This window comes from Scomber japonicus, chromosome 14 (assembly GCF_027409825.1).
Source record: "Scomber japonicus isolate fScoJap1 chromosome 14, fScoJap1.pri, whole genome shotgun sequence".
Taxonomy (NCBI): domain Eukaryota; kingdom Metazoa; phylum Chordata; class Actinopteri; order Scombriformes; family Scombridae; genus Scomber; species Scomber japonicus.
Genome location: NC_070591.1, coordinates 12553440 through 12576284, shown reverse-complemented (window position 1 = coordinate 12576284; position 22845 = coordinate 12553440). Strand labels below are relative to the sequence as shown.

At 39.2% G+C, this 22845-nt stretch overlaps 1 protein-coding gene across 2 annotated transcripts; it reads left to right on the top strand.

Moving 5' to 3' along the window:
- On the top strand, positions 1-21397 carry adss2 (adenylosuccinate synthase 2). Of its 2 annotated transcripts, none has more exons than XR_008322925.1 (13): positions 1-202; positions 9045-9147; positions 12098-12166; positions 12248-12298; positions 12463-12529; positions 15357-15464; positions 15999-16080; positions 16166-16292; positions 17922-18076; positions 18573-18697; positions 18945-19042; positions 19370-19511; positions 20572-21397. XR_008322925.1 is itself a non-coding variant. In XM_053333157.1 (13 exons), exons 1-13 carry the CDS (start codon positions 11-13, stop codon positions 20622-20624), a joined length of 1380 nt encoding a protein of 459 aa, XP_053189132.1. In that variant the 5' UTR covers positions 1-10; the 3' UTR covers positions 20625-21397. The 2 variants fall into 2 exon arrangements, 1 of the variants encoding a protein (XP_053189132.1); XM_053333157.1 differs by having other exon boundaries at positions 19362-19511.
- Positions 21398-22845: the final 1448 nt, after the last annotated feature.

Below are 22845 nucleotides of genomic sequence, written 5' to 3'. Positions count from 1 at the left end.
CCCAGCAGAAATGTCGGAAAGTGGGAGTCAGGAGCCCGCGGCGGGGCCCCTGAACGGTGGCGGCAGCCCGACGACAGGAGCCCCAAGACCGCCGGTCGGCAACAAAGTGACGGTGGTGCTCGGGGCTCAGTGGGGCGACGAGGGGAAAGGAAAAGTTGTGGACCTGCTGGCACAAGACGCGGACATGGTGTGCAGATGTCAGGTTGGTTAGCCTCCTCCGTGTTGCCGTCATTTGTTATGCGTGCGTCCCCGGAAACCGAGCAGGTAGCCCCGGCTGAGCACACCCGCTCTCCGCCGCCATAAGTCGGGCTTCAAGCTCACCTCCAGCCGGCTAGCTAACCAACATCTTCAGCCACTATTTCTGCTAATGTCACCTTGAATTCCTGCTAGCTGCTTAGCTGCACAGACACCTGCATACTGCTCTGATGATCTGTCTCCTGTCGTGTGCACATGACAAGGCGGCTGAAGGTACCCCTATCCGGCTGAAGCTCCCCCGGTGCATGATCCGCTTCACCGGGGCTTTTATGGCACCGTCAGTGCGTTAAAGCTAAAGGGCTGCACTGATGTTGGGCTGCAGGTTTGCTTTATGATTCACTGTCACATCAGTTCTTTACATGAGTTTAATTATAGAGCAGAGAGATGACCATTATGTGGATGTTATCCATCACCTCTGTGGTATTCATAATATTTCCATATGTCATATTTTAGTGTGTGTAATTTAGCCTTAGTTGCTTTGCCTGTTATAGTGGACTCATGCTTCAGTCTGTTGACCTGTGTTGGTTTTTGCAAAGTATATATATATTATTGTAGTTGAAGCTTTGGGAAAGGTGATTTGAGTGAACTTGACCATAAGTCTTCGAACTAACATCTAACCTTACATACATACATACATACATATTAGGATATGAGACTTGCTGCAGCAGTCGTGTCCTCGTCATGAAGGCTGCAGTAGTTACATTATAGTTGTATTATTCTGTTCAGTAACTGGACTATTGTATCAGGGTGAAATGACCATTATACCCACAGTACTAATTGTGATTATACTGCAAATAATGATTCTTCTCTTGATGAATCGTTTTGTCTGTGACTTGTCAGTAAATAGAGAAAAATGCTGTTATTATTTCCACACGCAGCTCAAAAAGATGTATTCAGATGTCTTCTTTTGTCTGACCTGCAGTCTAAAACCTGAATATATTCAGTTTACTGTCACGTATGACAAAGAAAAGCAACAAAATGTTCACATTTCAGAAGCTTGACTAAATGATTTTTGGCAGGAGTCAGACCCAAAAATGATGCAACGTCATGTGGAAAATATTGTCATAGTTGAGTTTGTTTGCTTTGCCCAGTTTGTTAGTTAGTTAGTTACAAACTGTGACTAAAAATGAACTAATCATTGCAGGTCTATAAAGCAGGATAATTGACAGTACAGGATAATGATGAGGATAAGCGTAAGGGACACAGCATCAACAAATAACATGATTCAAAGTACATAAATACTGTAAAAAATAAAGTATGGTAACCCTTTACCTATAAAATGGGAGAAGGACAATGGACTACGTCAAAGTTTACAGTCTAACAGGAATGTTGTTCTTCAGACAACCAATTATTGACCGTTCAGATGCACATATTTAAAATATTGTTCAGATGCTGTACGCTGCACTTAGACATACCCACATTGTATTTACACACTAGGTACAACTACGTAAACTTCCTTATCATTTCACACAGACTGGGAGGGTCGTGCTACAAAACAAGACAACACTGATCACATGTTGAACATACAGCTCAGCATGTCTGAATGTTCAGACAGCTGTTGTTTTTTTACCTAACATCAGGAATTTAAGGGTGTGTCAAAATGTACTCTCATACAAGACTAAAGAAACCAGGAAATATTCACATCTGAGAAACTGGAACCAAAGAATTAAGACTTTTTTCTTTAAAAATTACTCAAAATCATCAAAATAGTTGCCGATTAAAATTCATATTTGGCAATTAATCAATTATTTGTTGAAGCTCTACAGTTAACAACAGTCACTTCAGATTCAGGGCCCATGCAGTGTGTATAAATATATGCTAATTTGACTGTACAGCTAATGTCATGCTGTTGTTCCCTATCAAAGTTTCAGCACATCAAATGCTTGTGATTCTTTTTATCTTATCAAACTGTAATTTTAGCGCCTCCACTTCTTCTTTATCTGGACTCTGTCACTGTGTAGCAGTGCACATCGTTGCAGGAGAGGGACTCACTGGCTCAACTCCTGTCGCTTCTGTGTTGAATTTGCATGTGGCCTGGTTTCCTAATGCAAAGCAGGTGGCTTTTGAAATAAGAATGTAATGCCAGTGGGTGTGTGTGTGAAATTTTGTTTTGGGCTTGAGATGCGGCTGTGGCTTTCTCTGGAGTGTACTCGGGAGATGCCAGTCCCTGATCTGCTCGAACATTAAGTAGGTAGGGCAGTGAGTGAGAACAAGAAGGAGGACTGAACTTATACCTAAAATGTTAAAAAAAAAAGGTCCTACTTTGATGGGCCAGAGCCACATACTTAAATTACATTTGTTCCCAACATGTTGATGTACAGCCAGCTTGTGAAAGACAGGTCAGACTTGGTCTGCTGGTCTCTGATGTAAGGTGTGTAGCTATTAGCATGAATAAAACAAGTGTATTCAGTTCACCTCTCTGGATCCAAATGTGTTTTAGCAATAGTTTTACTTGGGCAACAAGACATTTTAAGTTCAGTTTAGTTTGAACACTTCCTGTTTCTTTTGAATAGACTTCAGTCAGTTGGAGCTTCTGGCTCTGTGTGTTTGTTGATACTTTGCCTGCAACACAGTCTGTGCATATATAGTAGTGAGCGACTAAAGCAGGATATGAGGTCAGAATGATAAGATTACTGCAGTGTTTTTGGATGCTTTAACCCTTTTAATACAAACAAGGACATTCATTTCATATTTAATAGTTCTTATACTTGCAATACATTTGTTTTCCTGTCATTTGGCAACTACTGGTTTCCATTTATTTCATTTTGGTATGAAAGTCCAGTTTTAATGGTTTGAGACTAAGATGAAATAAGTAATCCATTATCTTACATTATAGGGTTTTATTCTTTTTGAGCATAATGTTATAGTTGTATTAAAGCCAACAATAACACCGCCCACAGTTTTATACTCTTTAACTGACAACACTTTTTTGTGCTTTTTTGCACTTTTTCTTTTGGGCATGTCCCAGCACTCTACTTGTTAAGATGCATGCCCCATAACCACAAAGTCTGCAGTTCAGCTCCCACATTGGTTCTTTGATGCTTTTCATTCCCCCCACTATCTCTGTCACCTTGTTACTTGTCATCTATCAACTGTTGCTAACGAATACAAACTTCATATAAATCCCACGTCTGCAATCTGCCCCCAACCTCCCTAAAATTAAAATCATTTTTTCCCCCTTAGCTTTTTAAATACTAAATGACAATGACTCTTCAATAGAATATAATAAAATTACCAAAACCTATGATTTAAACCAGGTGTTTGATCAAGAAATAAGTAAAGACATTTGATGCCCAACAGTTTTCAATACTCTGTGTTATGGTTATTATTGATTTGGCCAGGACCACAAATGTAAAACTTATACCATATTATTCTTCGTCATTAAATAACACAGCCAGAGTTGCTAATCTTTTGAGTGTGCATACTAACTGTGGCGTTCAGAGGACTATTTGTGGTCTCTGTTGATAAGTTGACATAACAAGGATTCTCCTGCCTCTCAGATATGTCTTCCTGCACTCCTTCCAAGGCGACAGATATGTAAAAATAAACTCCTCTCTCCGGCTGTGTTACTGCACAGCGTCCACCCATACATTATGGCATGCATGCGTTTTTAGGGGTGAGGTGGTGGGGGGCTTGTGTGTGGGTCAGCAGGGAAGTGTTGGCGCATATAGTGTTGATCTTTTTATAAAATAGGCTTTGACAGCACTTCTGCACGGTGTTCCTTACAGTTCAGACCTTGGAGATTGCGGAAGTCACAGTTGGGGAAAGATGGGTGTGTAGTTGAGAAGGCGTCTTACCCAAAACACGAATCAGGAGACCAACGGGAGGGTAGTCAGCGGGCATAATTGTAAAATATCGTATATCCGTATCATGCTTCACGTATATTTACTCATTAGACTACTGCTCCAGTGTACTCCCATTCAGAGTTGCTGCAGCTGTATCTCCCATCCATTTATCATGTTGCATTGAAGAAGTAATAACAGTAAAATAACCAAGTTTATTTAATTTATTTTTAGAGCTGTAATGATTAGTTAATTAATTGAGTAGTACATGATAGTAAAGTGAATATCGTAGAGATGCCATCTTGGTTGTAAGAAATTTTAACAGGCACATTCATACATTATTCACAATTTTCTGATGTGAATAATCCGTTAATCGATAAAATAATTGGTAGATTAACAAATATAGGAAATAATGGTAAGGTGCATCACCTTATGTGATGTTTTAGAGCTGAAATCATTAGTCAATAAGTTGAGCAGGACAATGTAAATTAGCATTTTTTTCACTATTTAAGAGACAAACCAGTTGATTAATTGAAAAAAACAACAGGCAAATTATTTGATAATGAAAATGATTGTTAGTTGCGCAATATTATTCTGAATGAATACTGAGTTTGTTTTCAGCATGAGAAATCAAAAAATCAGCTGAAGACTGAAGCCAGGTTAATGAACTTTATCTCACAGTTATATAGTCTGTAAAGGGATTATGTTTTTATGACTTAAGTTAAAATTTAAATGAAACGCATTAAAAGGTCAAGTACAGTTACAGATGACGGTATGGTTAAATATTCCCTTTCTGTTGGAGCAAATGTCTGAAAAATCCAGTCAAGATTACCCTGTGGGTTCAGTTGGTGTGTTGCATTTGTGTTTCTTAGATACAGGTTATTCGCTGTTAGCTGTGTCATAATAATATGTCGTTTAAGCTGGAGGCACCTGTACCACACGCACATTCAATGCAACGTGGTTGCTAAGGAGATATTTGCTGAATCCAGGGCTTGGTTGACTAACTATTGTCTCTATTGTCATGTCGTGGCTTCTTGTGTGCAAAACATTCCCTAAGACACATAAGAACTAATTAAAAGGTCACACCTAATTTGTCCTATATAAAAACTAACCCTGCCCAGCACACATACCTATCATCTCAATGCGTCATCCATTGCAGATTAATGTCCAGGTGCTTTCAGTTTCCTGTTAAACAATACTTGAAAAAGGTAGGTGGTTGCCAACTTTGGGGCTTAAACTTAAGACAATTCATCTATTCAGGAGGTGGTTTCTGTACTCACCATGGCACCATGCTGCTCAGAGACAGTCTGATACACAACCTGTGTGTTTGATACAAGATACTAAACCTACATCTGGTCACCATGTTTGACACAAGATATAGTTGTAATGAGTTCTAGGTCTTCAACACATTACTACACTTAAAGCTCCAATGACAAGTTGATGAATTAATCAAGGAACTATTTTGACAATCGATTGTTTGGGTCATTTTTTTTTGTCGGGTGTCTATATTTAATGTCGTCAAAGTATAAAAACTGGAGGTGAACATATGTAAAAATGCTGCCTGCAAGTCAAAAACCAGGGCTTCAGCCTTCACTGAATCCTTTGCTTGTTATGTTACATCTACTTACTCCTCGATGATGATCTGTAGCCTTGGTTAACAAGGTTGCGTAGTTTTCCATCTGATTCAGCATCAACCATGTATTTGAGCCAATAGGCATCTTCCATAAGCAAACCAGGCAGTTCACAGTGGCCTCATCAGGACCTTAAAGCTGGAGTGTGGGACTTGATGCCGCCTTAAAACGATGGACACGTTGTTTTCAGTGTCACGCCACCTCTGTGAAATGATTTGTTTCACTATCAGAATTTAATCCATTCAGTCCGATAACATATGGAAAATCTTGAAGAGCCACGTGATTAACGGCCAGTGCAGGAATGTTGCGCCTGACACAAGATTTATATTCTGTGAAATACATTTATCTAGCAGTGGTAGGCTTAATCAGCATTATGTAAACTCATTTGGCAAGGGCTTGAATGTAACAGACGTTCATTTATATGCACTGCACTGCAGGTTTAAAGAGACGAGCTAAAACGGACTGTTTCAGTCAGAGGCCAAACTGAGGATCTGCATAAAGAGCCAGTATGCAACAAATAGAGCATTTTTGTGCGGATCAAACTGTTCTAATTTCAGCCATAGTAGCAAAGTCTTCCCTCTCCACATCAAAGCACAGCACTGCCAGATCCATGTCGATCTCCGGTCAATAGCACTGTTGCAGCTCCAGATCAGGTAACACATCTTGATCCATCAACGACAACAACAGTAAACTCAGGCTTTACTCAGGTCCTGTCTTCGTACTGAAAGAGATATAAGGCAAGGCAAGGCAGCTTTATTTAACCAGGAAGTCACATTGAGATGAAAAACCTATTTTTTTAAATTAAAAGTTTGAAACATTAAAACACACAATTAAAAAAGAAAACCCAATTATAAACATAAAACAAAGTACAGAAAAATAAGAGAAACGCTAAAAAGTCTAATTTCATACTAAACTTTTTAGTTTTATATTTTTTTCCCACTTTGTGTCTGTGAATGCCTCCATCTGTCATATCTGGAAAATCACTGATCTCCAGTCGGGTCAAGTGAAATTGTTTGTGTCACAACAGCCCTTCAGTTTGAGCAGCTCATCTTTCCTGACACCCCTGTGTTAAGCCAAATCCCTTTTTATTGTAACCTTAATACACAGTTGGATAATCTGTGCAGCACTTCACAAACCACAGAACAGCAGCAGGTGACCGAGTATATGAAGTTTCTTGTGGTAGGAATGAGAGGCCCATCACGGGACACTATGAGGCCCGGAGTTACCTTCTGCCTGGGGGTGGCATGGATTGTAAAAGTATCTAAAAAGGAGAGGCATTTACTCCCCCTCCCACCTGTTCCTCCACTCCACCTTCAGAGCACTGCTGTGACCACGAATAACCCTATGTGTTCAAAGCACATGTTGGTCATGATTTATATCCACAGGCTACAGCAGTGGTAAAAACGTCCCGGTCACAGGATGGTGTAAGTTGAGTTGGCACCTCAGGTACTGAACAGTGACGCAAGCTGCACAGGCATGAACGAATCCACAGCTGCTTCATTATTCAATCCCTCCAACCCCCCCTTAATATTTGTAATGGACCAGACATGTCATTTGATTTGAATCCAAAAGCTGAATGAAAACTATTCCCCTCAGTATTCAGCGTTAAACAACGTGTATCATGGCTGAACTCCTCTTGTTTCCTCATGTACATAAAATTGTGTTCATGTCAGTCAGCAGCGGTGAACACAACAGCCACTTTCATGGATTACAAGAGAGTGCCAGTGTGTGTTTTTGGTTGTTTCTGCCTCCTCGGCGTGTCATGCACAGATCTGTCTGATCATGTGGTTAAATCGCAGCATCACTGAAGCACATGGTAAATATAAACCAAGCTGGAAGATGATCCCACTGCTGAACGTACTCATTCTGTTCACTCCTATTATCATTCTCTGGGTTTTCTCATCTGTATCTCATCATTTATTCTTTCTCCAGAAGTTTCTAATTTCATGAGCTGCAGAGCTTTGTATCTCGGTCTGTGAAGTGTAAAGCAGAGAGGAGCAAAACAGGTCAGATTGTGACGCCAGAGGACTCACTGTTCCCTTTCCGGGCTCCACTGTTGCATTTTTTTTTATCTTCATTCTCAGCTGTTGTAAATCATGTGCAGGCCTGCATGCAGTGTCCAGATTAACATCAAGTGAGCACATACGGTCTGGCTTTAAATAATTAGTCAAAAGATGTTTGAATGATTTGAACCTATTGATGTAGTAGTTGAAAGTGTGTTTTCCTGCTGTCTGGATGAGGCTTAATCATTAAAATATTGTTTCTGAGAACATTTTATTTATTTCAGTACATGTGCACAAAAAACATATTTCAATTTAATGTTTCATAATTGTTTTTAGCCTAAATATAAGGTATTCTTGTCGGGTTATTATTTGAGGCATCACCACTGAAGGTGTTAGTAGGTGAGCCAGAAAGGTAATGTCAGTGACTGCTTGTAGAGCTATAACTATGAGTTTATTAATAGATTAGTTTATCAGCTAATGTCTTGATAATTGATCTTTCAGACTTTTGCTGGATCCAGCCTCTCAAATGTTATAATGTAATGCTTTTATTTGTTATACAATACAATAGAGTAAACTGAAAATCTGGATTTTGACTTTTGGTTGGGGGAAAAAACTTCATCTGAAGACTTCAACTTGGACTGTGGGAAATTATAACGCCCATTTTTCACTATTTACTGGCAGTTTATGTACAGACAAAATGATTAAGCAATTAATCAAGAAAATATAATTGATTGAACTAGAAAATAATCAATAGTTGCAGCCCTAACTGCTTGTATTGAAGAGTAGAATAAAAACATTATTTGTCTCCCACTTTTAGCTTCTTGTTTTCTGAGCTAAGTGACAATGACTGCCAAACCTTTGATACTTGATAAGTGCCACAAAAGGCAGGTAAGCTTGTTAGTGGCTTGTAAAACAACATGTCATTGGTCGCGCTACCTGTCCTCTGTTGCAGTATGGCGTTGGCTTCTGGCTGCACATTTGTTTTTATGTTGGTGTTGGGAGCAGCAAGTCTTGCTCGGACATGTCTCCAGTTATGTTGTAGAAGGTAGATGACTATTTAAACCACAGTACCAACAATCCACTTGACATTTCTGTTACTGACACCTTTGTCAGTAAGTTTACACTGGAGAGAAACTTTAACTGAAGTTTGGGTTTGAGTTCATAGTGAGCAGATGTTTCTAAGCAACAGCACAGAGCAGCAAACATACTAACACACAGTGGCCAGAGGTTTATGTATGATGCTTGTTGCTACTTGCCAAACTATTCAGCCTGCCTTCCAGTTTCAGACAAACAAACTTTCAGAGTTTCCATTAAGCTTGTGCTTCTGTGTCTCTGCTTGTCTCCCTTCATTGGTCTCTGTCTCTTATCTGCAGGGCGGCAACAACGCAGGACACACGGTGGTGGTTGACTCAGTGGAGTACGACTTTCACCTCCTCCCCAGCGGCATCATCAACCCCAAGGTCACCGCTTTCATTGGTGGGTACAGACGCAAGCAGTTGTGCGATCTACACTTTGATTTGCACATACATACACACACACGCACATTTATGCACACACTCTCGTTCCAAGGCCATCTTAGCTCGCTATTTACTTGATGAATTGATTGAGCCTCCTTTTAGTCTGGCACTCGTCATCGCCAGCAGAACAGCCTCCATTTTAAAGACTGCCACAGTGAGTGTGATCGGCTTGACTCAGAGCCAGACTGCAGGCTACATCATATCCACTCATCTGCAGTAACTTCATTAGCTAATGGTGTATTACTTCTTCTTTCTGGCTCTGCACATCTGCGCTTACACATACACAGCTGTAAGATCTGTCGATACTTAATTAAGTTTGTCCTTTTTCCTCTTTGATATATATACGACACGTTAATGCCATTCTGCAGGTTCAAGCACTCTGAGAGGTTTGCAGTGCAGCGTGTCAAGTGTGACCTGCACTTCAGCACATGGTGCACTTGTTACATCATTTGTTGTTTTTGTCATTTTAGCTTCATTATTTTAAGTTTTTATATAAAAGAAAAGGAAGTGTATTTGTTCATTTTGATTGAAAAGTGAAATTGGACAAACAAAAGTTATTGCAGCCATTTTTTTCTTAGTCATGATGACTCTGTTGAACTTTGTATTCTCACCACTTTTCACCCCACTTCTTACCAGAAGCTTTTTCTGTGTTGCTCTCGTCAAAATGCCACCATTAATCCGAACACTATGCACAGCATTTCCTTAACAATACGTCCAATTTGGTGGAAGCTTTTACCCAAAGTGCCCAACAGTACCACCACTGTTTTTTAAAGCTGAGAGCTCCTTGAGGGTGCCTACTCTCTGACAGAGACTATTTATGCTCTGCACATCGAACCTTCCACGAGACTAAAAACTGTAAAACACAGCGACTGAGCTCCGGTGATTATTTGGCATGTGTTAAGATCATTTTTAAAAGAACAGCAGGCTAGTTTGTCATTCATGTCTGCCACTTTCTGTCTTTCTCATTTCTAACATCCACAGTGAATGGAGATAGAACTATAAATGTAGAGCTGTAGTGTTTCTTTCTATGATGAGGCTGTATTTTGTATATGTGATTCATTGTCATACAGAAAATGAGCCCAAGCTGTAGTTCATCATGCCTCACAGTAACTTTCCCTCATGTAATATGTCTCTTAAATTCAAGACTGTGATTCAACAGAAAATTTAATTAGCTTTTACTGCTATCATAACTGAACTTTAGACTTTAGCCATTTCACATCTGTGTGTCATTTTGAAAAGAAAATCTAGGTTTGTCTTGTAGCAACAGGTCTAAATGTTCAGTGTTACTCGGTAGTGACAATTTGCATCGATACATGAAGCAACTTCAACTGTACACTGTGTGCTCATAAAACTGTGAGACGACTAGAAAATGCTTGTGATTGTATTCACAGTGGTATCATTATATCTTCATTGTGCAAAGAGAGTGGAGAGGTATTTCTGTTTATTTTTATTCTCAGACCATATGTGAGTACATTCATGCCCCCCAGCGCTGAAAGTTCAGGTCTTTCCTGTTCTCGAGCAGCGAATGTTACATCTCTCACATTTATCTCCACACTGTCATTTCACACTGATCATTCATCATTCCTTACATTTTTACATTGAATTTGGTCAAAGTAATTACTTCACCCACACCACTTAATGCAACCCAATTAAAAAGATAATTAGGGACAGATGTTTGAATACTCTTGTGAGCAGGCAAAGTTTGGGCCAGCTCTGTCTGATAAATACATCCTGTTACATCACAGTTAGGCTGCCAGTGCTCACCTGTGGCTGCTGTTACAATGATAGATGTTGACTTACTCGGGTTTAGATGTGACTTTATTTTAATTTACTTTATTTGTTTGGACTTTAATAAGTAATATTTTCGATAGAGATACGTTTATTGAGTCCAGTAGTTTAGAATTTTTCAATGAGCAGGCATAGATTTAACTAACTATGGAAGAAGGGTGTATTCAAAAATAAGTGTTCATTCATTCTTTCATTCATTCTGGGATTTCATCTTTTTCTTTTTGGATATTTTACGAAATATAACATTTGACAAATAATACAGAAAAAAACAGTATTAAATTGCAGCCATTAATCATTTTTGGCTTATTGCTATTTCACTTTCTATTACTAGAAGCTTTGTATGAGCTGTGCTGATTTCAAGGCACTTCTTAATCCCAGCACGAGACACTACGCAAAGCATTTTATTAACAATATATACAATTTGGTGAAAGCTTTTACACAAAGTACCCAAACAGCACAATGATTGTACATTTAAGGGCTGCTGGCTCCTTTTTAAAGAACCCACTCTCACACAGAATCAATCAATCAAACTATCAATCTATCTGATTAAAATAAAATGATTAAAATGTAAAAATGATTAAAATGAATCAATATAACACGATTTTAAGTAAAGCTGTTACGATTAGTTGCAGTTCATGATCAACAGAAAATGAATCAATAGCTATTTAGATAATCAAATAGATGTTTTAGTACTTTTTTAAGGAACAACATCAAACTATTTGATTGTAGAAGCGTCTCAAATAAGAAGATTTGAAACTTTTATTTGTCAGATATGAAAGTAAACTCAATATATTTGTATTTTGAGCTCTTGATATGACCAAACAAACACAGCAAAGACATTTGTTCATAATTTTACATTTTATAGGAAAAATGATTCATTGAGAAAATGATAATCAGATGTAATTAGCTTCACTTTTGGTGGAAATTTTCCAACTGATGGATTATGGACATGTTTATACCATGAAGAGAAGTCGCAAGGGGTCATATTGGGAACCACTGAAGTTGATAGATCCTCCAAATCTAAGAACATTAATATCATGGAATCATATGAAACAACTGCATCTTTACAATCTTTATTCAGGGTTGTTCTATATTATAAACTTTGTTTTTTTGTGCCTCAGGTAATGGTGTAGTGATCCACCTTCCAGGCCTGTTCGAAGAGGCAGAAAAGAACGAACGCAAAGGAAAAAGTGAGTTAAACACATACTTTACGTAATGAGCAGAAACAGAACAAGTCTGTGTAGAGACTCAATTTGTATTTGTATGTTCAGGTCTAAAAGACTGGGAGAAGAGGTTGATCATCTCAGACAGAGCACACATCGGTAAGTCCTGCCAGTCACTCTTTAAAAAAAAAAACAACAAGAAGCTATGTGTGAATGTTTGAGTGCACGCATGCAGAAAAAAAAAGCGTGAGTGTGAATGTGTGGACGCCCTGCTTTCTTCTAGGTGTGTGAGAGTGTGTGTACCCTCTCTCCCTCCTCCGCAGTGTTTGACTTCCACCAAGCGGTCGATGGCGTTCAGGAACAGCAGAGACAAGAGCAAGCAGGCAAGAAGTAAGAAACCAGTTACTTACCAATGGCTGCAGCACACACATACACACATTTACAAACAGATCAGTCATCAGTCTGACAAATCTTGTGAGTCATTTGTTAAGAGAAAGCTGGTTTAATACTCAGGGACATGATTTCACCTTTTGCCTCATGATCAAGTATTCAGAGTGTGTTTGGAAACAAAACATCACAGACTAAAGCAGACCATGGATAAGAAACTGCACAACTCCTCGCTTTCCTCTACTTTGATTGTTTGCATATTTTCAGCATTCTTGTCGCAGTATTTCTTCATATGAGGATTTGTCACATGAAGTTCAGTAACGCCTGTGATCCGCTGTCTGGATGGTTCTATCTGACTTTTGTTCTGCACCTCTTGCAATGCATTTTGTGTCACAATTGTTGGTACAAGGGAGATTTTTTTTTTTTTAAACCAACAAAAATCCCTCTAGTGGCTGGTTTAGCCTAGAGCCTCTGCTTTTTCTGAATTCAGCACTATGAATAAAACTAATTGATTCATCTTTCAGACAGAAATAACAGCAGGAACATGTGATGGTTCTGCTTCTCACATGTGAAAACGTGCTGCTTTTACTTGTCTTACATTTTAGTAACTTCAGTATTTTGGATATTTTGCAGTAAGTGGAGCAAAGCAAGATGTTGTGCTCTAGGAAACTTTGATGAAAATGATTTCAGATGTTTTTAAGACCTAACAAAAAAACATAACCTGCAGATTAATCATAATAAGAATATTAGTTTCCTCTCTAGTTACATTTATTTTAATAATATGTCCCCATATCCAACAAAAAAGTCAACAGCCAATTTCTAAACAGATCCCTGTAGATAAATATTGACATATTCATTATATATACAGATTATTTTTTACAAGATAACTTTTAATTAAAATTGAACAGATATCTAAATTTCTTTTATAAATGTGCACTTACAGTTATCTACACTTTAAATGTCCACATAAGTCCAGAGATGTCTCTCCCCAGCGACACACATGCATATAATTTCATCACTGCTCTGCCTGGAGGCGTCCTCAGAGAGTTCAGAGGGCAGACAGACGGTGCAGCCGCCCTGGAGCAGGGACACGGAGATGGAGAGTCAGTGCTTCATCACTAAGAGACTTCATGAATCAGCAAACAGACTTTTAGATTGTGCAAATAGAGAAGTCTTTCATGTAGTCAGTCCAGATACCCTGACTGTATAAGTCTGTTTTACTACACACCATTTGTTAAAACAATTTTGTTCTAATACATGTCCAGCCTGGGCAGTGAACCGTACAGATCTATGTGAGGAATGTTAAGCTGACCCTGCGAAGCGTTCAGTGTATTAACCTCAAGAGAGACCATGTGTATTCCTGTTGAAAGCAGGGTCATCTTTACCAGCTCAGAACCAAAGCCTCAAACACCCAGTCAGATACTGTGTGTGTGAGAATGCTTGTTCACTTTAGTGGCACAGTCATTGTAAGCTTTGAGCAGATTGCTTGTACAGACCGGTGGATTTTCAGCTTCTCCAGGAATCCTACGAGCTCCACTGCTGGAAGTCAGGGCAGATTGCAGTCGCAGAGTCAGATAACTGACTCAAGTTCCTTAAAACTAGACATATCAAAGGTCTGGCTTATGGAAGTAATTCCACAAAGGTGCTAAAACATGCAACAGGCTTAAAATAACAACATTTTTGATCACAGTTGAAACCAGTTCTTGTAAGTTGATGCATCACTCAGATTGTTTACAGCAACAATTCTTATTATAGCTGCTGAAACATCCACACAAACACAAGAAAGGTGTAGAATTTCCTCTGGTTACAAATGCATTAAAGACAGGCCACAGCAGCCCTGTGTGAGCCACAGTCTGATCCTAATGTACACCACGCTCATTTTTATCCCAAAAGATGAGATCTATTGATTCAAGAGGATCAGTGTCACATCTGCTGGGAAAAATGATGTGCTCCTAACATCTATTTGAACTCTGTAACCAATCAAAGTTGTTGAAATAGCAGAATTTTGTTGTGAATTGCGATGTGATGTTTATTGCCATATTTAAGATTTAAAAGGTATCATTCAACACTTTATTGAGGATTTTTATGCCACATTTTAAAATACTAATAACCATATAAAGTATCAAAGTCTTTTGAGTCATGCACTCTATACACATGGGGAATGAACATTGCATGTGACACACACACTGGTGCTTATGATGAAACTCAATAACCAAGAGATCTTTGGCTATTTCCATACTGTATATTGCATGCTGAGTAGGCAAACTGTCTGGTGCTAGTCATTCCTTTTAATAAGCCCAATTGCCAAATGGAATAAGTTTAGAGTGTTGTACAGTATGTAAATGTTTAGGTAGTTTAACAAGGGCACAATAAGTCTACAGAGTCTCAATGATATATATATATATATATATATATATATATATATATAGAGAGAGAGAGAAATGTAGTGTCGTGGCTTTTGTTGATTGGAGGGTTAAAATTGGGGTTGCTTGAGCTTGTAGAGAGGCAGAAAATAGTCATATGACGCCCTTCAGCATCTGCTCTTTCTCACAAGTCCATAATCAACATTGGACTATTCAGATAAAACCTCACCTGTTGCTTACGACTCCATCAACATCTGTATCAATTTACTGTCATCCACCCATGCATGCATTTTGGTGACGGTATGAAAGTAACTTCAGTCGGACATGTTACAGGAGTTTCAGGGTAATCGAGTGGATGATATGAAACTCTTTTGTAAGTGTAAAAAGTTATTTTCAGGATTGAGATCACATGCTAATGCCTTTCCTTTTTTTTTCCTCTCTCTTTTCTCCTTTCTCGGCCTGCTCAGCCTCGGGACAACAAAGAAGGGGATTGGTCCAGTGTACTCAGCTAAAGCAGCACGTAGCGGCCTCAGGATATGTGACCTGTTGGCTGACTTCACCCAGTTCTCTGAAAGGTTTGCCCCACCTTTTCAAGATAAGCTCTCTAAGAGTTTTGATTAGGTTTATATTTTATGTCAATTAAGCCCTATAAAGATGGTAGGATGAATCATAAATTTGTGCATGTATAACGGCATTATCTGTATCATGCCTTACAGTCATTTTCCCTCACTGAAGCTTCAAGGAAAAGCAGGGAATTTCTCAGAAACTTGATACAATTTTACATCAGAAACTTATCTCCAGCTTTATCGCCTGTTTGAAACACAGGGAACTTCACCATGAATGCAGGAACTGTTTTTAAGGAACTAGGTACAATAGAACAACGTGAACTAAACTAGAAACTGAAAGTTATGTTTGTGATTTCATCTGCGCATTTTTATAGCATCAGAATAGAATATAAAAATCATCATTTTCACATTGGAGGAACTGACAAGTCATTGTTGTTTTGTTTTGTCTTTCCATTTACTGGCATGTGATGCTGATGTTTGAGTCAAAACTCATAGTGAATCTACAGTTCTTTGAAAGGTTCTTGGTTCCCTTGCTTGTTACAGGTATAAAGTACTGGCCCAGCAGTACAAGGCCATGTACCCCACTCTTGAGATTGACAAAGAAGGAGAGCTGGTTAAATTAAAGGTAATGCAATTAAACAAATAATATTTCTCAAGATATTTAATACATTTTCGTCTTCATAGTAATTTTGTATGTTCTCGTTTCGTAGGATTATGTGGAGCAGATCAAGCCCATGGTGAGAGACGGGGTGCACTATATGTACGAAGCTCTTCATGGTCCTCCAAAGAAGATTTTGGTAGAAGGAGCCAATGCAGCGCTGCTGGACATAGACTTTGGTCAGTACTTCACTGTGTGTGTATATACAAGTATGCATGTGCACCACAGTGACGCACGCTTTACTCTTAACTTGTTTGTTTGCATATTTTCCATCTGACCCATCTGATAACAAGCCAACTTCTGTCTGCTAACCTGTACTCTCAGTATAAATGTCATTTCTAATAGTAAATCGCTGATCAGTGCCTCTACGGTGACCCAGTGATATTGCCCTGAAACACTTAAGCTTTGTCATGCTCTTTACAAAAGCCTGCTTGGAACTCAAACTAGGGATGATGGTAAGTTTACTAACTACTGCTGACGTGCTCTGGCATCCAGGCTTGATGTGCACGCTCACAAGATAAAGCCACACTTGACTGTGCATGAGCACAAAAGAGACCCTGTATCAGCAGTCTGCCAGTGAGTCGACCAGTAATTATTAAATTCAGAAATGTTCAAATATTGAAAGCATTACATTTGTTTTAGTTTTATTTGTCCTCTCAGATAATGACACCCCAGACTAAACACACTAATCCTCTAGATGTCCTAGTATGTCACTGTAACAGAGCAGAGCTGTCATTAGTGAAAGCAGTGACGGCACTGAGCAGATTAAATTACAGTCGAGGTCCAACACTGATAATCAAAACAATAATGTTTGTAATAACTCTGTTAGCATGAGGATACAGTGTCCTGCAGACTGATTTTAAAGTCTCTCTACTTCTTAAGAAATGGTGGCAAATGTCACATTAGCAGCAATCTATAACTTTATCACCATTATTTTACAATAACATCATGTGTTTGCAAAACTGTTGTCAAGGCTGATTGGAGTTCAGGAGCATGTAGGACATCAGTGTTTAGCTTTGAGAGAACAAGCGACTGCTGATGGATGCACTGGCTGGTGCAGGGACCAAACTTGTGTCAGCTATCTATTTGAACACTGAGACGCTCTGCATGTGGGCAGCTTCCAGCAGCTGAAAATCTGCACTGGCACAAAAGTGAAGTGGACAAATTCTGAAGCACATCATTTAAAATAAAAATACCTGAAGTAAAGCTGGCTTATTGTTATTATTACCTCAGGCACATCCTCAGGGAAGAAAAAAGACCAGTTGCATTCTGCTTCACTCAGTATTTAAAATATTAGACAGGCGAAGTTCTTTCTTTTCAGACATTCCAACTATCCACAAGACGGTTACCCTCAAGCCAAATTCATGACAAAATATTTGAGAACATCTTATGCAATCAAGAGACCTCGCCATCACGCAGTGAGCTCGTCCAAAACTATTGGAACATCTAATGAGCTGTAGTTTCAGTGGTGTCTAGTGATTGAGGCAAGAAGGTCACAGCCCTGAGGACAAGTCCAGCCTGGACTAGTCAGCCAGCTATATGAGGGCAGGTGCTAAAACAAACATATTCGCTATGTCAACATAGTGCCTTATTCGGTAACAGCTCATAGCTCTCACTACAAATCCACAGTGCTCTGATTGCTGCAAGACTAGAATATATGCTTTAATGTAGAGATCCCTCACAAATGTATCCCTCTTGACAAAATGTGCCCACTTAAATCTGTCTTTTAATTGCATGTTTGTTCAACCTGCCTCAATGAATTAAAGGACAAGGTACGATCAGTTTTTTCGGTCACTCTGTCATTGCAGGGACGTACCCGTTCGTGACATCGTCCAACTGCACGGTGGGCGGGGTGTGTACGGGTCTCGGCATGCCGCCTCAGAATGTCGGCGAGGTTTACGGGGTTGTGAAGGCCTACACCACCAGAGTGGGCATCGGAGCTTTCCCGTCAGAACAGAGCAACGTAAGAAGACACGCCCTGCATAACACCCATCAGTGTGCACACATGACATAAAATCATGTTTAAAGATGAGGATAATTACTTTATCTTACAAAGATGGCTTAAGCCTGCACAGTACAAGAACATTGGTGAAATAAACTTGTTTTTATGTAATATTCACCTTGTCTACCTGGGCAAAACATAATGATGTGATATGTGAAGTGACTATGAGTAGTACTGTTGTGAAACAGCTCCCCTCAGAGGAAGTGTCATTACACTGCCACCAATAACTAGCTGTTGTAACCTTCATTTGTTGGGTCAATAAATCTGTCTGTGACACCTGTTCATGACTAAAACTGTAGCTTGAATGCAGACGCCAACATTTATTGGTGGGACATTTTTAGTTTCTGTGACTGCTTGATTTCACTGTCACATAAGTCATATTGAACGATGGGAAGCACTTAAAAAAAAAAAAAGTATATGTATAAGTCTTTCTTAACTCATCTTCTTGTCTTTTTAGGAGATTGGAGAGCTGCTGCAGACACGAGGGAAGGAGGTGGGAGTGACCACAGGCAGGAAGAGGCGATGTGGTTGGCTGGATCTGGTGCTCATCAAATATGCACACATGATTAATGGCTTTACCGCGTGAGTGTAACAGGATTTTTTGTTGTCTATACAGTGCAGTTGTTTATCAGTTATATGCAGCTTTTCTGGCCTAATTTAAACAAAAGGGAGACATCAAGAAATAGATCATTGGTTGCCCCGTTTCTTCTTAAAACCCCTCAAGAATTCTTGTTTTTGACTGTTTTAGTGTCACTATAGACTAGAGTAACCCATCTGTTCAGTTAGTGCACACTAATAAGACCTTCCTGTCCCCTCTGTTCCCCACCAGGTTAGCTCTTACCAAACTCGACATACTTGACGTGCTCTCAGAGATCAAAGTGGGCGTAGCATACAAAGTCGGCAACCAATCTATACCTCACTTTCCAGGTGAGCTGGTGTATGATTGAGTGCTTGTTTGTCAAAATGTTTAAAAAGAATAAATGTCATTTTAATCCATAATGAAATGGCTAAGAACAATATTGTAGAAAAGTGTTCTCTCTGTCTTATTTCTCTTAAATGATGTTGGCAGTAAAAAACGTGGGTTTAATGATTCAATTGGATATCGTCTGACCTTTTTGTCAGTATTTTCTTATTTATAGAGTGCTCCATTTCAAGGCCGAAACGTATTGATCTACTGTCATAGAAGTTTAAATGGTGTCTCTCGTAAAGTTAATCATGTGCCTTCTTTCCATTGACTCTGTGCCAGCCAATCAGGAGGTGTTACAGTGTGTGGAGGTCCAGTATGAGACGCTGCCTGGCTGGAAGAGCGACACTTCAGCCGCTAGAAGCTTTGAGGAGCTGCCGGAGAATGCCCAGAAATATGTTCACTTCATTGAGGAGCATGTGGGAGTGCCTAGTACGACTGCACACACACACACACACACACACACACACACACAATCACAATCACACAATCATGAAATCCAGAATATGTATTAAGTCATCTTGATTTACTTAAATAAAGAGAGTTAGTTGGCTCTCTCAATAAATGTTCAGTAAACAAAAACTCTCCTGGAGGATCACGATTTTTGACGCCAATTGTTCAAGTTTCTAATCGAATCTAAACTTTTTTTAGTTGTGCATGACAAAGACTTCAGACAAGCAAATGCACCACAGTGACAGCAAAGTGAGGCGATGAAAGGAAGGATAATTACTTGGAGTGATGAGCTCTCGTCATACACATTCATGCTGTCAGGAGAAGTTTCACCTCCTCTCTCTCTGTCTCTCTGTCTGTCTGTCATCTTGCTGAACCGACACATAAAATAACAAAAAAAAGGGAGCTCAGTGTCCAAAATAAAGTAGTAAGTAAAGGAGGAAATCTGATGAGTGATGTGCAGCATATATACGCAGGCTCATATGGCCGCTATACTACATCAGAGGTGCTTGTCAGATGGTCATATAGCTTCAGAAAACCTCTAACCCGCACATACCTTTCAGACATCTGGTTAGGAGAGCGGTATGGGGCCATTTCTGGGGTAACTTTCCAGAAATTAACAAACTTCTCTCTCTAGCTCTCTTTTTTTCATTCATGACACAGTTATTTCTGTCACTTGTCATGTGAGCAACTGAGTTCAGCACTGTTTGCATTTCTTTATGTAAATGATACCACCCCCCCTTTATGATGCTGGCATTTCACTCCGCTTTAAACTGTCGCCATTCGTAACAACTATAATCGACCATAAACCAACCATTAACTGGTTACTATAGTGACATATTGTCTGATTACCTGAGTCAGCTGTTTTCTTGAGTGCGTGTAAAGGTGCTGATTGACAGACAGACCTGAGACCTGCTGCATTACAAAAGGACCCTTACATGACCCGATTTAGACTAAATGTAATTTGGACCCAGTCTTGATTTAATTCCAGCTTCTACTTGAAGGTAAGCTAACACCTACCTGTGCTTCTATGTTTCCTCAGTCAAGTGGATCGGAGTGGGCAAGTCCCGGGAGTCCATGATCCAGCTATTCTAGATGGTGGGAGGAAAAAACACAAGCAAAGAGGACGCACAGCAGCGAATCCACTCGACCCATCATCCACAACCCCCTCTCTCACACACAGCCTACCTACCTGTCTCAACTCTCCGACAGAGACATGAGCATTGTGTCTGTTTTTAATGCTTCAGCACTGTCCCATCAGACTGTCCCATGGTACAGGTCAAACCTCTCTGGATCAGACTCCCATCAGACTGAACTCCCCTTTATGAATGGTTCCCAGCGTCTGCATCTGGATTTTAAACCGTTTTAAACTTTAGGATAACAGTTTCACACTCAAGTCCCTCTTTTATTTGCCCCTGTTTATAACATAGCAGTTTATTTTAGACACATGCTACAGTCGGCAACACCAGCTGCCATCAGGTCTGATAAAGGACATAAGGGACACACACACACACACACACACACTCTCTCTCTCACACACACACACACACACACACACAGGTACAGACACAGGTTAACCCCCAGAGGAACTGTTCACGGATGTTTAGTTGGTCAAACTTTTGTGTGTTTTTGTTAATCTATGCTGTGTTTTAAATGCGCTGTCTGTTGTAAATCAGTTTAAAAAGTTTTAACCTCTGCACTTTAGATGCTTTGGACTTTTCTGCTTTATGTTTTATTCTGCCAGATGTACAGCACATCCTGACATGATAAAGGGATCCTTTAATATTTTAAAGTTTGTCTTTTTATGTTTTGTTTTCCGAATGTCAGACATCTTCTTATATTGCCTTGTTCAACCAAAAAAAAAAAAAAAACCTGCAGCAAGGGATTGCTTCCCACTGCTGTTGAGGAAAGATTGATGCTCATCTTGCTGCACTGTGATAATACACGTTTCAGGTTATTTTGACAGGTGAGTTTTCCTTTAGCCAGTGTAACTATCGCTTTTCTTTCAAAGGAAATTAGATCATTGTGATTGTTTCATATTATTAATACTGCTTTATACAGTCTTCTGTTGCAGAGTAGGAGAATGATGAATACTCAACAAAGAAAAGTATAAATATGGATCGATAAATATAAAATAGTTCCTCCAGCCTTCTGACGTATTAAGCAACAGGTAATTAATACAATACAATATTGTATGTATACATACACTACAGGAACATTAGATTTGGAGTGGACTTTCTGTCAAATATTTAAGCAAAATGGTGTCATTCAAACAAGTCAATCAGAGCTACATGGTGATATGGTGTCACAAATGGAAAATTATAATGTAATGAATATTTCCTCCAGTTCGGGATGTAAATCAGGTTTGCATTCTGCTACATACGGTATTTAGATATTTATGTGAAAAACAGTGAGTCAGTATTGCACCTTTGTGAAGTAGGATGACTAAGGGTTAGGGTAAGTCATATTGACATATTGTCAAAAATGTAAGCAGCAGAGGATATCCTGACTTTTAGTCACTTATACAAGTCTCCTCAAACACTGGACCTGACGGTTTCCATAAAAAAACTCAATGCCGGAACAAATGGGAGTATTGGTAGAAATGGGAGAAATTTCCGTTTTGACAACTTGCAAGCGTCATTACTAATCTAGATGTTTTTATTATTACAGTTCAAAATATTGTACATAAACCATAGAACACTATTTACATCCATTACATATGAGTTTAGTTACATTTAATGACAGACATTGGCAGAGTTGTTCACCTTTGGTTTTATGATAATTATTATAAAGCTGAAAAGTCCCAATTTTTATTGTAATTGAGACGTGGATGATAACGTTAATGGTGTAACTAGACAGAAGAACTGGAAACCAAACAACTCTTGGTGAAGCCGAATCATTTTAAAGACATATAGTGGTCACAAATGTAATATTCCCAATTAAAAAGCATACAGTAGTAGTTCAAATGCACCAACATACTCTTAAAATATATCATCTTCACATTACTAGAGGCATAATTTGCAGCCAGACTCACTTTTTTTGTTTTTGTGTCACATATGTTTGAAAGTCTTGATCTGTTTTGCAGTAGCAGCAAAACATGTTGTCCATGAACATGAGGAAAAGTTTGGGGGGGGGGGGGGGGGGTTATTCCAAAGTACTGTTAATTATATACATGATGGCATGAATGGTTTTATTACCTGAAATGTTGCATTCAGTATTTTAAAATAAGATGTGTCTCAAAGCTGAAGTACATTTTTCTGGGAAGCATTGAATCAGATGATCACTGTGTAACTTTGTGACAAAGTCAGTTATACAA

What these genes read in the sequence shown, in the direction of transcription:
- adss2 (XM_053333157.1), top strand. Translation starts at nt 11, where the DNA reads ATGTCGGAAAGTGGGAGTCAGGAGCCCGCGGCGGGGCCCCTGAACGGT. An exon ending in GAGAGCTGGTTAAATTAAAG is followed by an intron (nt 16,081 to 16,165) that starts GTAATGCAATTA and finishes CTCGTTTCGTAG; the next exon opens with GATTATGTGGAGCAGATCAA. An exon ending in TCCCGTCAGAACAGAGCAAC is followed by an intron (nt 18,077 to 18,572) that starts GTAAGAAGACAC and finishes TTGTCTTTTTAG; the next exon opens with GAGATTGGAGAGCTGCTGCA.